Source organism: Mercenaria mercenaria, unplaced genomic scaffold (genome assembly GCF_021730395.1).
Source record: "Mercenaria mercenaria strain notata unplaced genomic scaffold, MADL_Memer_1 contig_4330, whole genome shotgun sequence".
Classification (NCBI taxonomy): Eukaryota; Metazoa; Mollusca; class Bivalvia; order Venerida; family Veneridae; genus Mercenaria; species Mercenaria mercenaria.
This window is the reverse complement of record NW_026462552.1, coordinates 1-18250: the sequence shown is the minus strand read 5'-3', so window position 1 is coordinate 18250 and position 18250 is coordinate 1. Positions and strand designations below refer to the sequence as shown.

The window sequence follows — 18250 nt, the reverse complement described above, 5'->3', positions numbered from 1 at the left end:
TTAAACAGTATACCTTCTTTTTTGCCCATATTTAAATTTTAGACACATATCTCTGCATTAACATCATTTTCTTCTGGATCACAACTAAACAACTGTTTGAAATGTCCAAACCACTGCCTATAAGTAATATTTGGAGTACGACTCCCACCGCCTATATTACTCCTGAGTTTACTCCAAAACATATCAGAATTTTGGACTGGAGATTCAAGTTCATATAGACACTGATTTTTATACATTTTTTTTTCTTTCATAATGCATTATATTGTTTTTAAAGCCCATGCAATAATTAAGGTCATTAATGCTTCTACTAGTGCTGCGTTTTCTTAGAAGCGTATTTTTGTTTAGTTTTAATTCACTGCAATCTTTGTAATACCAAGTACTTTTAAAAGACAATATTTTAGAAGATTTATCCTCTCTGCTTCAAAAAGGATCACTTTAAGCTGATATAGCTTTTTTTAAGTTTAAAACAATTATATCAATTAGCTATATCAATATCTTCATCAATTTACATGTCTATTTCGTCAAATATTCTGCCGCATTTTCACGTAGAACACTTTTTTAAATTCCTCACTATTTTCTGTGTTTATACATATTCTTATAGCTACATTTGAACTTTCAGGACTATTTACATCTAGAAAATATTGGTATACATATTCATTCACTCTTAGAGATAAATGAATAGGTAAATGATCACTTTCAGACTTAAATGCAATTGAAATATTTCAAACTTTGTCAAGAACATTCATGGAATAGATATACGAGGGGCTTTTCAAAAGTAATGCAACTGATTATCGTGCGGCCTCGCCTTGTACGGGAGTTTCTTGAAAATTGTACCGATATAGCGAGACATCCATTCCCTACACAGACATACCAAATTTACAGGTGTACACGCAGTATTATCGCTAATACAGTGATAAACGCAACATAAAGTCATTGATACTATAGTAAAATGGTTGGCAAGAGAAGTGTAAAGGCAGCTGAAATTCGAGGTTATATAAAGACTCGATGCCAGCTTGGCGTATCAGCGAAGGAGATTTTTAACGAATTGTGTGTTGTTCATGGACAGAATGAAGTGTCGTATGCCACCGTCACGAGGTGGATTAAGAAGTTTAGAAGCGGTTGTGACTCCATTAATGATGCACCAAAATCGGGACGTCCTTGTAGTGCTACTTCTAACACTATGGTTAACAAAGTATGTGATGTGGTTAAGTCTGACGCCAGACTAACTGTTCATCAGATAGCTAGTAGAGTTGATATTTCAGCCGCAAGCGTATTCCGCATTCTAAAACGTAATTTAAAAATGAGACGTATTACAGCTAGGTGGATCCCTCATTTGTTGTCAGACACGCAAAAGCATGTCCGACTTGAAACCGCCAGAAAACTGCTTAAAATGTTTCCAAAATATCAAAGAAAGCAGTTTTCTGACATTATTACTGGAGATGAGACATGGGTTCACTTTTTCGAGCCTACCAGAAAAATAAACAACAAAATATGGGCTACCAAAAACTGTCGCCGACCCTCAATTGCCAAAAGATTGATTAGTGCTAAGAAAGAATGTTTGTTATTTCTTTGATATACGTGGCCCTATTATGCAACTGGTTGTACCAAATAGAAAATCTGTGACTGGTATATTTTATAAAGAAAAAGTGTTGAAGAAACTTAAAAAACAATGTTTCAAACGTCGCCCACACACTGGCTTTAAGCACCTATCCTTGTTGCATGACAACGCCCCTGCGCATAAGTCTGCTATTGTGACCTCGTTTTTGAACAAGGAAAGGGTTCGAGTTCTTCCACATGCACCATATTCCCCAGACCTAGCCCCGTGTGACTATTTCTTGTTCCCTAAATTGAAAAAAACATTTAGCTGGTAGACGGTATAGGTCCCGACAGGCCTTGGGGTCCGCTGTTTATCAGTGTATGCTGGGTATACCTGAAAATGAGTATGAAGATGCCTTTAAGAACTGGATTAAACGTTTGAAACTTTGTGTACGTAACAAGGGGGATTACTTTGAGGGTATGACGCGTAAATAATTTAAAATCTATCAAACGCGCGCTTTATATCACCCCAGTTGCATTACTTTTGAAATGCCCCTCGTAATAGTCTACTACAATGCATCCAAGATGACCAACTTAGGTAAAATCGCCTCTATTTGCATCCTCACTTAATCTACCTAAATTTACATATGAGGAACCTTGAATAAAATAACTTTTTTTAATAAGTTTTATTAGTAACAAAATGTTGATACTGGTTTATGTTGTATTGACATGAATCATGCCTGACATGTATCTTGCCATTTTTGTGGCTGTGTTTTGACAGCGCATTTTAGTACAAAGACAATGTTGTTTATATAATGTTAGACAATTTACTAAGTATTGATAAGACAATATCCCCTTTCAGATTATTTAGTATTTAATTACAGAAAGAATGAAGAATCTTTTTAAACCTTTTTTAACTTCTAGCAGATATACAAATAATGATTTTGATCAGGTCTGTGCCATTTTTCGTCACCTGGGTAGAACTGAACTTCCGTAAGCCAGCTGGATGGCTTCCTCACATGAAGAATTCAATAACCCGAGTGAGGCTCGAACCCACATCGATGAGGGGCAAGTGCTTTGAAGTCAGCGACCTTAACCACTCGGTCACGGAGGCCCCTCCGAAGAGGTGTTGCATTCAAGCGGTCTTAACATAAAATTTAGCCTAGTGACCCATACTTTTTTGCCATATTTTTTATTTTCATAATACAAGTGTTTAATCGCAATGTAAACAGGAAACAAATTCTAGAAACATTTTTTTTTCAAAATTAAAAAAGAAACATGTTCTTTACTACGAGTATTTTCCATTGAAAAAGTCACATTTCAGAAAAACACGTCTGCCCGATAACACACACTAAGCTATAAGGCTATACGATTCGCCTAGTATTTCTAACCCACTGAGGATAGGCTAAATAACGACGAAAACGAAATTAACTGTTAGATTTCACTCTTGAATTCAAGGAACAAAACAAAACCATTTTTCACCAGGACTTATTGATAAATCGCGTCCAAATACAAAAAAATATATGTATGTATATAAATGAACACAAACATTCGGCGTAATCTTTGGATTAAAAAGTGAATGACACTAATATGTCATTTTCGATCGCCACCGTCCGTTCTTAGCAACGAACAGGACTTTTAGATTTCACAAATTCATTAACAGAAAATCCCTAGAACGTACATACATTTTATTTTTAAGGCCCTATAGGTCTGTGGGCCAGTTTCTGTATGCCCTTTAATTTTTCGATTTCTTAACCCAGAAATTAGGCAAAAGTTCATCCACTTCAGCTATTTATTCATTCATACCGGGGTTGTTTAATACCGGATGTCGCTTTCTACCGTATGCCAAACAAAAATTATACACACCACGCAGAATTCTCTCTCTTTGAAAGTATTATTGACTACACACGAATATTTTGTAGATTGTTTCAATACTGAATATCAGATATCAGCGTTTTGCTGATGTAAATTTTCTAAATCAATTAAAGGCTCACTGTTTCAATTTAATCCATATTTTGACGACTTTTACCAAAATTTATGGGTTAAAATATCCCACCCACCCGAGCTACATTTTAATCATTTTTAATAACTCATTATCAAAATTCTTGTATGTTTTAAAAAGACATCATCAATAATTGTGTTACGATCCGTAATTATATATTTATGAGAAAATATAATATTTTGCAATCAGCTTAGACAACGTGCAAACAAATGTAATACATTCACCTCACATGCCGTTTCTCAATGAATCGAGCCTATTTGTGTTTCATTCAGAAAGGTTTGTTTACCAATAGTGTACTTTCAATTTTAGATGTCAAAATAAGCTTACTTGTGTAATTTTAACTTTTGGTTGATAAAGAAATTTTGAAATGTCACATACGCAAAAGTCGCCATTCAAATTTTCCACCTAGAAAAATTAGCAACATTTAAAACACTTCAACAACTGCATATGTATGCTTTTTATTTGAATAAATCACGTTTACTGAACAGAACATGCACACATAACCTTTATAATTTTGTAAGATCCGGAGGGCGTGCTAGCCAATCCATTCGTTCGATGCCTTGTTCCTGAAGGTAGGCATCTACGATTTTGGCGCGGTGCGCAATAGCATTATCGTCTATAGGTATGAAATCCTGACCTATGCGCCAGCGTAAGGGACAACATATGGTGCGAGTATTTCGTCCCTACAACGCAGACTAGTGACAGTTCTATTCAAGAACATATGCAGGTCCGTTCGCTCATCATAATAGATGCAAGCAAAAACCATTACAGATCCACTTATCCACTGGTCATGTTCGGCTATACAACAGTCCCGGGAGCTCTCAGTACATTACGTTGTCGCCAGAAGTGTCCTCAACCATCATTGAAGTCAAGACAGAATTTGGATTTGTCAGTGAACAAAATGTGTCTAAACTGGTGTAGTCTCCAATAGATGATCCCGTGCAAACGCCAACCTGATTATCCGATGTTATGCGGGAAGTGGTTCAAGTATGGCGGGCCTTTGAGCGTTTAAGTTTGCTTCATGGAGTCTGTTTCTAAAGGTTTAAACAGAAACATTCACATTTGTCGCCCTCAAAAATCTCTTTTCAACGTAAGCGCCGAGTCGAATCTTCTTCATTTAGCCATTACCTCCATTGCACGGTCATTTCGGACTGACGTAATTCTCAGCCGACCACTTCCGGGTCTTTGGCTGACGTTGTAGGACTGTGCCACTTGACGCTGACTTTCACCAGCCAGCAAGCGAATGTGAGGCATATGTCTTCTTGGCATATTCAGTGATAAAAATCAATAATCTCCGAGCAAACACACAAAAATTTGTTTTAAAGCCCTGCTCCGCGGCTATTCAAATTCTGTATGTAACCCATGATTACAATAGGTAACAGTTAACGGCCGCGCGCCACACTCTAACACACGCAAAACCAGAGGGTTTTTTTTAAATATAGAATTTTATATAAAATAGACTCTATTTTGACAGGCGTTACTGTTCATGGTCAGGATTTTCATTCTTTTGTAGTGACAACTTCAGGTTAAAAGGTAGGAACGAAGCATGTCTTAAAAAATCCAGCAATATTTGGTAATTCGCGATTTACGTAGGACCTAAAGACTCCAATTTTAATGCAATTTAGAGGGTGTGTGTCAGTCGATGATTTTCACGGGTTTTCGAGATTTTCCTAAGCAATACGTAGCTGTACAGTTAGCAAAAGGGTGAACCAATGAAAACATATGTACAGTATTTTCTTATAAAATAATAATTAAAGCCCTGCTCCGCGGCTATTCAAATTCTATTGTGTGTATGCAACCTATGATTACAACTGTTTACAGTTAACGGCCACAGGCCATACTTTATTTCATAGTATATAGTCAGGATTTTCATTCTTTTTCTGTAATAATTTAAGGTTAAAACGTAGGACTGGAGCAGGTCTTTAAGATATAATAACAGATATTAGTGACCCCTATTTTTTTTAATGTATATTAATTTCGGATTAATTTGTTATCTTGAATAAAATAGGGTTATTATAACAGTAGCTTGATCTGGGATGCAGTATTCGGCTCGAGTGAATTTGCCAGATCGGATCTCACGAGGCGCGCATGCGCCGAGTGTGATCCGACCTGGCAAATTCCACGAGAGCCGAATACACAGTCCCAGATCTAGCTAGTGTTATAATGACCCTTTTATTATATACCTTTACCATCTTGATTCTCGTTTTGTTCTTGAACGAAATCTTCAATGTTTATCGATATAAAATGGAACTTAGTGAAGTTTTTATGTGCGCTATTTATAGAAATGTGCCGGGTCATGCATATTAATGAAAATAGTCCGGCAGCATACAATACGGAAGGTACAATACGGAATTTAAAAGGTACAATACGGAATTTTTGTCTGTCTGTTCATATTTAATTGTGAAATACAAGCCGACTTTTCAAAGAATTTATATAGGTATATAATACAGACTTATATTGCTGGGTCTGCTTTCCTTTTGATGTTCCCCATCGTATAAACTAAGCAAAGGTATCTGATCTTTTAGTTAATTGTTCATTCATTATGCTTTCTTTATTGTAAACATTAGGGTTCTTTTCCTTTATAAAGGATAAGAAGTTCTTAAGATTTCCCGCGTAAGTATATGTACTAATGTGGTGGGTGGAGTACATAAATCCCTTTTTACATTTTATTCGGTAAATAATACATAAAGGAGCATTATTTAACAACCAAAGTAAATATTTATCTATTTCAGGCATTAGAAGATAAGATTTATTTTATTATAAGAAAGGTATTCATTAGACACCAAAACTTTTTTCTTGCAAGGTCTGATATTAGGTCAATTACAACAATAATATGTGCATTTATTAAAGGCCTCTATATCATAATGGTGGAAGTAGAATTTGTCAAATTTAACATACATGTTTCTAACAATACTGTACTTTTCCGATCTTTCCTTTCCTGTGCTACTAACAAAAACCTCTTTTATGGATCGGAATTTAAGTGCTTAAGATGAAAAAGTTTGTCATGTTCTTAAACGTACTGGAGCATATTTCTGCCACAGCGCTTTGCAGCGTAGTTTGGAATAGGCAGACACGACATTGACCGAGTCTTCGCAAATATTTACAGCATTTTGTTTCGTTGTTTCATTTACTTTTTTTGTGTTGCAAATATAAAGTTTTTTTCCTGCCATTAGAGCTATATGAGACATTACACAAGAAACTTCTACAAATGAATATATAATGAGCACAACCGATCCACCAAAAGAAACCATTCCTTTTTGAGATCAATTAATAAATGACCTTTTTAAGACTTGTTTTTAGATCCTATGACACCTAAGATAAAAATTTAATTAAGTTATATTTATCATTGTTATATATGTTGGGTAGATTGGTTAATAGTGATGTTAAGGGCCAGTCTCATGGACCAGTCTGGTGTAGGCCCTACACCCAAACTATGGGAGGAGCTCCCTAAAAATAAGTGAATGCTACCGCCTTGAAACGGTCAGCGGCAAAACCACCACTGGGGAGTTTAAAACCGGTTTATGGTGCACTTATAAACTCACTCTTAACCCCACCATGTTCCAAAGTCACAAGACAGTGTAAATAAAAGTTTTCCCCGCCAGGTGAAACCCTAACATACGTAAAGGCAACAGAAGGCATGTAAGTCAAGAATGGGTTAATTTACTCCAACAAGATGGATCAGCTGACTGACCTGATAGATATATTAGTAGAGTATTTGATCCCTTATGATTAGTGTCACATATGAATCGAGGTCAGAGGAAGTATTGACATTTTTGTATAATTTATTGCTAGAAGTTAGTTGATTGAAGAAAGATTGAAGACATGTAAGTTTCACTATAAAACCTCACTGAATTACAGGTGAATTCTAAACAGGCACTATGAAATTGTCATAATTTGAATAAGAAGACGTTTAAGTTTGTAGAAGGAATCACTTTGCAGGACTTTCTATAGTGAATATTTAATGGTTAGATATTATTTGATTTAACTTAACAAATTTTATGATTTGAAATGTAAATGATTCATTGCAGTAAATATTAGTAAGAATCAAAATAACAAATTTGAACTAATAATAAAAAAAACAATAGCAAAATACATATTTGTATGAATTAGTTTTGTAACAGATTAATAGATTAGTGTCATTTATTCCAGTTGTTACATAAATTGAATACATGTGTACATAATTTATGATTACCATCAACCATCTCAAATATTACTGACACTGCAATATTATCAGTAAAGTAGCCAGTGTGATAACCCGCCTTGTTACCTGACAGTTCCTTTGTGTTTACATTTTTCTGTTGACTGCTCTGCTCCAATGTCAGAGTTAAGATTTTAAAATTTTAATGACAAATTTTCAATTTTTTAAATCAAAATTATTCCTATTGGATTTTTGTACCATTGTATAAACTAAATTCTTTAGTGAATCAGAATTTAAATTATTGATGAGGCAAAATACATTTAATAACCTTCATTAGGATTTGAGTTATTTGGGAATTTTCTATACTGAGCTCTAGGATTTAGTAGAAAAATAAGTACTGTATGAATTTGAACATGTTCGTTAGCTTGAATCTGTCTAAATTATTACTTATAATTTGTTAAGTAAAAGATATTCAAAGCATAAACTGTTAATTCCTTTCTCAGGTTTAATTCCTCTTTATATTTATTTCAAAAGGTGCTGTCTACAACATGGCGTCTAGGGACATTCTTCTTAAAATACCTTTTCGAAGCCTGGAAATCGATTTTGAAAAGGGAGAAGAACACGTAAGAAACTTTTCATCTTTTACAAATACAATTCTTGTGAACATTTAGTATATAACCGGAAGGTGGTTTGCTGTTAGTTTTAACATCACACCAGCACAATTATATGTCATACAACGACTTTCTAGGTTTTTCTGATGGAGGAAGACCCATCCGGGCACTAGTTCAGGCACCTTGGTAGAACCATCCTTCCGTAAGCCAGCTTGGACTTGATGTTGTTATTGTGCCCCCCATGAGTGGTGGGGGCATATAGATTTGGTCATGTCCGTGCATCCGTGCGTGCGTGCGTGCGTCCGTCCGTCCGCTCGAAGTTCGTGACGCGCCTAGCTCGAAAAGTATTTGATATAAATTGATGAAACCTTGCATGAGTCTTTATCATGATATGAACTTGCGCACCTCCTATTTTTCGTCTGGCTCCGCCCCCTTTTTTCAGAGTTATGGCCCCTGAAATAGTAAAATATGCACATTTTCACCTTGTGACACGCCAAGCTCAAAAAGTACTTGATATAGATTCATGAAACCTTGCATGAGTCTTAATCATGATATGAACTTGCGCACCTACTATTTTCATTTGGATCTGCCCCCTTTATTCAGAGTTATGGCCCCTGAAATAGACAAAAATGCACATTTTCACCTTGTGACGGGCCTAGCTCAAAACGTATTTCATATAAATTGATTAAACCTTGTATGAGTCTTTATCATGATATGAACTTGCAAACCTCTTATTTTTCATCTTGTTCCGCTCCTTATTTTTAAAGTTATGGCCCATGAAATAGTAAAAAGGTGCGTATTTTCACCTTGTTATGTGCCTACATCAAAAAGTGTTTGATGTAAGTCCATGAAACCTTGCTTGAGTCTTTATCTTGATGTGATCTTGCACACTTGGCATTCTTCTTGAGAATCTTAGCTCTTATTACAGAGTTATGGCCCATTGAGATAGCCAAAATAGTGGATTTTTTGTTTGTGATGCTCATAGCTCAAAAAGTATAAGGCATAGAATAACGAATCCTTTTCATAAAATGTTTACTGAGGTTATACCTCATTAAAAGACTGCAAACATTTGAATTATTGCCCCTTTTTTGTGACAAATTTACCAGTGGGGGCACACGCTGTGTCCTACAGACACATTCTAGTACTTTTAGGTTCTTTCGGGTCATGGAGTGCATTCATTTTACGTCTGCTCATTAGAATTCCACTTAAGTAGGTGCTTGGGATCACGAGGGTGTTCCGAATCTTATTTCCTCTCATCAACTGACTCAGCTAAACCGATTCTTCGATTGTGTTGCCTAGTTGCGTTTTATGCTTCCATAGGATCGTTTCACATATTCTGTCTCCTTACATGAAATAAATTTACGCCTCAATCGAGGTTTCGAGCCTACAGCATTGTAGGTTTAAACATCATGGTTCGCAGGTGGTCTCATAAAAAGTGTGAAAGACAAAATAATGTGTAAATCGGTTCCTGTGACTAAAGATTTGGAAATTTTGTACAAATCACAAAAATTGGCATATTTGAAATTTATTTTTATTCTTAAAAATTAGTTTGTTACCATAAGTCACTCAGTTTTACTTATGTAATGTGTATATATCAGCCAAAGTCAGAAATGCAAATCTTATTGCAAAACGTCAAAGTCATTCCTGATAATTGAAGGTCAAAGTTCATTTTCATGCAAAAATGTGGAAAATGTTACCTTTACTTTTTTAATCTGTTTAATATGTATTCACATTATTAGTCACTGAAGTTAATTTGTTTTAATGTCTGTATGCCAGGCAAAGTCAGCAGTGCAGATGTAACCCCAAAACTGCCAAGGGTAAAGCTTATATCAAAGGTCAAAGGTCAAATTTGTGTGAAAAATTGCGTGAATAGCTTCCTGTTTGAAATATAAATGCTATTTCTAATCATCATTTGTAATTGCTTGTGATTTATTTTAATGTATATATGTCCCACAATGTCAGTAATAAAGATATCGTCTGAAATCAGACAAGTTCAAATGTGATATTAAGGGTCTAAGGTCATTTTCATGTAAAAGAATGAAACAATGGCTCTTTCACTTTTCTTCTTGTTGATAATATTTTGTCGATATTAGTCAACGTTATCAGTTCATTTTTTAATGTATAAATGTTAGGCGATGTCTAGTATGCACATATAATTTCAAAACATTCAAGGTCAACCGTAATATCAAAGGTAAAAGGTCAAGAAAGTGAGTAAAATGTTGCAATAATATCACCTATTTGTAATAATTTTTATTGTTTAAAAGTATTTGTTTTGTCATTTTAGCAACTGATCGTTGTTCATTTTACTGTATATATGTCAGACGATGTCATGGAAGAGAAAATAAATCAAGGTCAAACCTGGTAGTGGAGGTCAGGGGTCACTTTTGTATAAAAAAATCACAAAATTTACCATACTTACTCATTACTTTGATCAAAAATAGCTTGTTGTTATAATTCACTGTTAGCAATTTACTTTAATGTATACATGTAAAGCAAGGGCAGCAATTTAGGTTTTATCCTTATAAGTCTAAGGCAAACCTATTATCAAAGGTCAAAGATCAAATTTGTGTAAGAATTCGCAAAATAACAAGAATTTTGCAATGATTTTTCTTTGTTGTGTAGGTTATTGTGGTCACTACTAGTAAAACTGATCAGTATTTATTTTAAAGTATAAACAACTGACAATATCACTGTTGAAATAATAATGAAAAATAAGTCAAGGTCAAACCTGACATTAAATGTCAAAGGTCATTTTCATGTAAAAATTCAAAATACAGCAGTTTTAATTTCTTCTTCGTTACAAATTTTCTTGTCATTTTGTTCATTGAAAATAATTATGTCTTATGTTTATTTGTAAATCAATGTCAGCAATGTAGATCTAATTTCAAAAACAGTGATTTGAAAAGCTTATATCAAAGGTTAAAGGTGAAATTTGTGTGAAAGATCGCAAAAATAGCATTTTTGCAATACTTTTCATTGTTTAAAGGTATTTTGGCATTATTAATATCTTATGGTTATTCCTGGAAGTTTCAGACATGTCTATATATATATGGGACAACGTCAACAATGAAGATATCTTAAGACATGAGTCTAGATCAGCCCTGATGTTAAAGTTTAAAATTCATTTTCGGATAAAAAATTCAAAAGATAGCACTGTGTTTTTATTTCTTTGTTCAAACATATCTTGTTATAACTTGATGTTAATTCATTTTAATGTTAGCCTTTACTTACTTACTTCCTTACTGCCTTCCATCTTCTTATGACCGTTTTATATCTTATGATTAGATGCGGCAATGAACTGCACTGTATTCAGCAGGTCGCTGGCATCTCTCCACGGCTTGGTCTCAAATGGGATGTCTGTTGCCCAAACTTACTGGCGTGCTTCTTCCAGATAGGAACAGCTTTGCAGAATGTGAAACGGTGTTTGTTCCTCTGATCCGTACTGACATTTAGCTTTCTCTGCAACTCCCAGCCTCTTCATATGTTTTCTCAGGCCACAGTCTTCAGTGCGCAGATGGAAGACAGTTAATTGGCTGTTTAGCTTGTGTAGACAGTCCCGATTTGGCAGGTAACCTCCATTTATGTTCTTCCAGTCTGACGCAAAGCTGTTCTTCCACAGAGTCTGAGCTTCTCTGTATGAAGTTGGAGGTTGGGGCTATATTTGCCTGGTTGCTGTCTTTGGAAGTTTGTGCGCAGCTTCATTTCTAGCTATGCCCACATGTGCAGGAATCCATCGAAATGCTACATTGTTGTTCTCAGGCAGGAGAATGATGGGTCTGATGGACCTACTGAGAGAGCCAGAAGAGCTGTCTTGTGGTCTGTTAGGAATATATTGTCCCATTTCTGCTTGCTAATACAGTTCGAGTGTCGCCGATGTGAGGGCTTGCATCTGGATCTGTAGTTTGAGCATCTCTTGCCGACTGGATGAGAGAGTATGAAGGAGGAGCTGTCTGAAAATTTGGTGTAGGCACCACTCCAAGCTTTCTGAACTGCCTTTTTTACTGATCCATCGGTATATGCCTGGATCCAAGAGTGTGCTGGTTACCGGTTATTGATCATTTCTAGCGTAAGAGATTGTTGGTAAGCCCGATGTTGCTTTCCCTTTTCTTCTACTCCTGGCGCCTCCAATCTGATCTTTGGAGCACATTGTCTAGGAACCTATTCATTGGGCTCGAGCGGCTCTACCTCTGTGTCCAGTGCTGCTGCTTTTCCTTTTTGCAGTTCTTTGATGATGTGGTTAAGACTCTGTTTTTTTTTTCAGTCTGTTCTTGGTTCTGCTTTCGAGTTTTGAGTGGATGGGTGGGATGGTTGTCTCTTTGCCTTCTCTGCATACCCAAAAGCTTTATACTCTCGTCTTGTCTCTAATAGCTCAGCGTTGGCTGTCTTTTCCATTTATTTTATTTGAGTTGTTTTCATTGCCCCGGGATTATCTTCAGACCTGAAATTTAACCTTGTCCAATTTATCTTTACTGGTTTTGGAAGCAGGTACCAATGAGGTTGATGCGTACTCTGCTATGGGCCGTACGTTGCCTGTGTAGACTTGCAGAGGATCTTTGCATTTACTCCCCAGCTTGTTCCAGCCAGTTTATTTTTCATAATGGCGATTTTTTTGAAGGCCCTCTCCTTTGACCTTTAATGTCAGATTTGACCTTGACTAATTTTTCATTATTATTTCAAGAATGATATCATCTGTTATATATACTTTAAAATGAATAATAATTAGTTAATAGTTTTGAAATACCCTAAAAAATAATGAAAAATCATTGCAAAAATACTGTTTGTTTGGCTAATTTTCACGCAAATTTGACCTTTGGCCTTTGATAATATGTTTGGTTTTGCCTTATTTAAATAAGACCTATATTCTTGACCTTGCTTGAGGTGTATACATTAAAATAAATTGCTAACAGAAAATTATAACAAGAGCTATTATTTTTGAACCAAGTAATGAGTAAGTATGCTACAATTTGATCTTTTACACAAACAATGACCCCTGACCTTTAATACCAGGTTCAACCTTGACTTATTTTCTTTTCCATGACATCGTCTGACATATATACAGTAAAATGAACAACGATCAGTTACTAAAATGACAAAACAAATACTTTTAAACGATAAAACATATTACAAACAGGTGATATTATTACAACATTTTACTCACTTTTTTTACCTTTTACCTTTGAAATTATGGTTGACCGTGAATGTTTTGAAATAATATGTGCATACCAGACATAGCCTACGTTTTATACTTAAAAATGAACTGATATTGTTGATTAATATCGACAAAATATCATTAACAAGAAAAAAAAGTTAAAGAGCTATGTTTTTTATTCTTTTACTTGAAAATGACCTTTGACCCTTAATATCACATTTGAACTTGTCTGATTTTAGACGATATCTTTATTACTGACATTGTGGGGCATATATACAATAAAATGAATCCCGATCAATTACAAATAATGATTAGAAATAGCATTTATATTTTCAGAAGTAGCTGTTATATTTCAAACAGGAAACTAGTCATGCAACTTTTCACACAAATTTGACCTTTGACCTTTGATATAAGCTTTACCCTTGGCAGTTTTGGGGTAACCTTTGCACTGCTGACTTTGCCTGACATACAAACATTAAAACAAATTAACTTCAGTGACTAACAATGTAAATACATATTAAAAACGTTAGAAAAAGTAAATGTAACATTTTTCATATTTTTGCATGAAAATGAACTTTGACCTTCAATTATCAGGGTTGACATTGACGTTTTGCAATAAGTTTGCATTTCTGACTTTGACTGATATATACACATTACATATATAAAGCTGAGTGACTTATGATAACAAACTAATTTTTAAGAATAAAAATAAATTTCAGATATGCCAATTTTTGTGATTTGTACATAAATTTGACCTTTGGCCTCAAATATCAAGTTTGCCCTTCATTCCTTTTTGGTGAAGTTCTTTTTGCTGACATTGGTTCACATATATACATTTACTGACAATCATATAGCTACTGTAATTAAACAGTGAAAAAAAACTGGTAGACGTAAACTTTACCTTACCCCCTAGATTTTTACGAGTGAGTTTTACCTCCCCTATCACAAACATAAGTGAACAAAATATAGATAGGCACGGCTTTGAAACTTAAGAAATGGGTTTTCATGGAGGATATGAAATATTGTTTCCAAAAATGTATAAACTTCTTTTGGCCTCAATTGTTGCAATAAAAGTCTGTGAGCTCTCGGACCAATTGTTTTTCTGCCGTTATGTCCCATGCATGTATGTTATTTCCAATAATCAGAATATTTTCATTTGACAAGACTGCAGATATCAGTGTAATACTATAAAATTTCAGTGTATATTCTTTCTTGGCTTATTCTGGAAAAAATCGCCTTGGTTATTATTAATCTGCTGCTGATAACGACAGTTAATAACATTCATTCGAAATAACAATCCAATATGCTTTTCTCTGTTAATACACTCTTATGCTAGAATGACCTCATGTTAACTTGCGGCGATGTAAATGTTTTTATTGCGACCAAGAAAGAGCGCTACTATATTTCATCTACTGATTTACATTAAGGACGTATTAGAATCGAAATCATTTATAGCAAAAGTATGTTTTGGCACCATTTGTACACTAGGACGGTAATACGTCGTACAAATAATTTCACGAGGGGCTGACCCCCCCCCCCCCCCCACCCCCGTGAAATTTTTGCTCTCGACGTATATCCGCCCATCGTGCATGAATAGTATTAAACAGTATTTTGCTATAAATTATTTCTTAATTTGATACATTTATTTTAGCGGACAAAGTTCTGGGCAAGCCCACTTTCTGGTTACATGCAAAACATTCAACTTACTGTTTAAGTAATAATGGAGAACGATTTTGCAAAATCTAAGCCTGATTTACGCCGTCTCTCCTGTTAAGTAATCTCATGTTAAGTAATCTTTTGTGGAATTCGGAAGCATTCGGTACAGTAGTTTCTGTTAATATGCTAAATGTTAGTATCAGTACATCTTGGTATAAATGGAGGAGACCTGTAACAAATGTAGGTCACTTCTATTTCTATTAAATCAGCAGACCTTAGAAGTATATTTTTTAAAACAAAAGCATTGGCAAATTGTTTATCTAAAACTCGCTTCGTAATTTTAGTCAGTTTATTTTGTTGTCATGCATTTTCAAAAGAAATTTCAATCGAAAAATGTGATTGTAGGAAGAGTTATTACTTTTCAGTTTTATCCATTATATTAAACACTCGGACACAATTTTAAAAAGTTCGCGATTATCTTTACAGGTCTTAAAAGTAGTGAATAATCGTATTCATCATGGGAAGGACCCTAACCTCATACGAGATGAGACATCTGGCAACGGATGGCTACATTATGCAGCTAAATACAATTTTAAACATGTTGCTACAAAATTGCTTGAACATGGAATTGATGTGCTTGCGAGGAACAAAGAACAGAAAACTGCTTTGGAAGTTGCAATAGACAAGAAATATGACAAAATGAGTGCTTTAATTGCTAGAAGAATGACCCGAATCGAGTAAGTAAAAATTAGTTTGAAATGTAAGAATTAAAAATGCAAGACATTCGTCTACTTTAGGTCTGATGACTTATCTCTGATTAGAGTCTAAGGGTTTATCTATAGCTGGAGTCTACATCAAAAGTAAAAACCTGATAAATCCTGTACAAGGATTTTGAACTACATGCATATGCCATGCAAAATTGGTTGTACCGGGGTCATTATGAAATACATGTTCAGACTCACCAAAATTCTTATGCATATTGGGCATACTTCTACCTTTCTTGTAGTGTGAGTAAATCCAATATATTTTGTATAAAATTAAATTTCAAGTCTTGAATAAACACAAAACACTGCACAATAACACTGAATTTTCCTGATTTTGCAGCCTTTACAATTATTTTCTATTTATTTTCATTGAATATCACACTTTCAAGGAAGCTGGTAGTTCGTTTTTACTTCAATATACAACAATCTGTATGTACATTATTTACATAAAGATCTGGGCATGCTGTCAAAATTAAAGCATTTCACTTATATAGGGTTGTGTACAATATATGTGTTTTTAGGCTGACGGAGTCTTAAGGCAGTACACATTTTTTTCGGCTTATACGGGTGCGTTTGTGTGATTGTGTGTCTAAGACGGTGCCTTACTGATTTCTATGTTACTTTGTTGGGTGTGATTGTTTATTTGATTTTGGTACATGAGTGTCTATGCTTTTGTGGTTTACGTTGTAGTCTGTTATTATTAAAGAACATAGTATTCCCTCTGTATATTCATCCTTGTTTTCCTTCCCCTTTAAATTTCTCTCCCCCACCATTTTACCGCTTCCTCCCCCTCTGTCTATATTTCACATAAATTAATGTACTTAATAGATGTTTGAAGCAACCCGTCTGTAATATTTTTCTATTACAGCTTCTTTTTATTGTGGGCCTACTTTGCAAATGCGTGACTCCGGTGCTGTGCTTCCGAGAAATCTACCCTTACCTTTTATCTTTAATTTTCTTTCTTCCTTTCTTTCCTTTTGTTTTTGGAGTGAGTAGGTACTTTGTTTTCATTTTAAGCTCACCTGAGCAATGCTAAGGCGAGGTTTAGTGATCGCTCAATGTCCGGCGTCTGTCTGTATATTTCAATTAATCTCCATACATTTTGGTTAGAATTATAAACCAGATGAAATCTAGGCCAAGTTCGAAAATGGGTCATCTGGGGTCAAAAACTAGGTCAATAGGTCAAATCAAAGAAAAAACTTGTGTATGCGATATAGGCTGTATTTTTCAATTGATCGTCATGAATTTTGGTCAGAATGATAACCTCAATGAAATCAAGGCCAAATTTTAAAATGGGTCATCTGGGGTCAAAAACAAAGTCACTAGGTCAAATCAAAAAAATATTGTGTATGCGATAGAGACTTTATTTTTCAATTGACCTTAAAATAAAATTAAGTCAGAAGGTTTGCCTTGATAAAATCTAGGTCGAGTTTGAATATGGGTTATCTAGGTAAAAAAAAAACTAGTCACTAGGTCAGATCAAAGAAAAACCTTGTGTATGCGATAGAGGCTGTATTTTTCAATTGATCTTCGTGAAATTTGGTCAGTATGATTGCCTTGATGTAATCTATGTCGAGTTTGAATATGGGTCATTTGAGTTAAAAAACTAGGTCACTGTCAAATTATAGAATAATCTTGTGTTTGCGATAGAGACTGCTTTTTCAATTGATTTTCATTAAATTTGGTCAGAATGTTTGCCCTTATAAAACCTACAGTGGCGCCCGCGTGTTGGTTCCCCGTGCACACGATTAAACCCTTGCGTGGCACCGTTCATAAACGTTTCACGTTACACGCTTAGTTAATCGTGCAGCCAATCAAATTAGTTTTAAACCGTGTAAGCGTGCGACGAGTTTTTTGCATTATACGCATGCGCAGCGTGTAGATTTGGAGATGGTAAAGCGCATGCTCAGCTCGCGTCGTCTGCATGATGCCTGTGTATGATCACAAGTGGAATTTTTCAACTTTTGTTGCTATCATTTCAAAGTTTAAATGGAATCAAAACATATTTACTAATTGGTCTTCATTAATTACCGATTTAAGCTTTGTCTTTAAGAACAAATATAAAAGTGTTTTTTTTTTCTTTTCATGTCATATCGTTTCGTTCTAAACAAGTGTTAAAATACATTTTTAATTCCATTTCAGTGAACTTCTCTATTATTTCAAACACACGCTGTTTTACGTAAGTCATTAAATGAAAAGGTGAAATTAGTTTAAACAGTATTTTTATACAAGTATGCATAACATGATACAACAGTTCTAAAGATAAAATGAGGATTAGGAAACAAAGTTTGTGTAACTTATTGTGTCCTTTCTCCTATAATTACTATACATATTAAACTACTTGTTATGACAGACTGAAAATACAAGCGCACAACAAAAATGAAATCAAAAGAA

At 34.8% G+C, this 18250-nt stretch overlaps 1 protein-coding gene across 1 annotated transcript; it reads left to right on the top strand.

Moving 5' to 3' along the window:
* Window positions 1–949: 949 nt before the first annotated feature.
* On the top strand, window positions 950–15829 carry LOC128553794 (protein GVQW3-like; the record flags this gene model as incomplete). The annotated part of the gene is made up of 3 exons (XM_053534975.1): window positions 950–1289; window positions 8211–8299; window positions 15579–15829. Coding segments are annotated over exons 1-3 (680 nt in total), but the record flags the coding sequence as incomplete, so codon positions are not given.
* Window positions 15830–18250: the final 2421 nt, after the last annotated feature.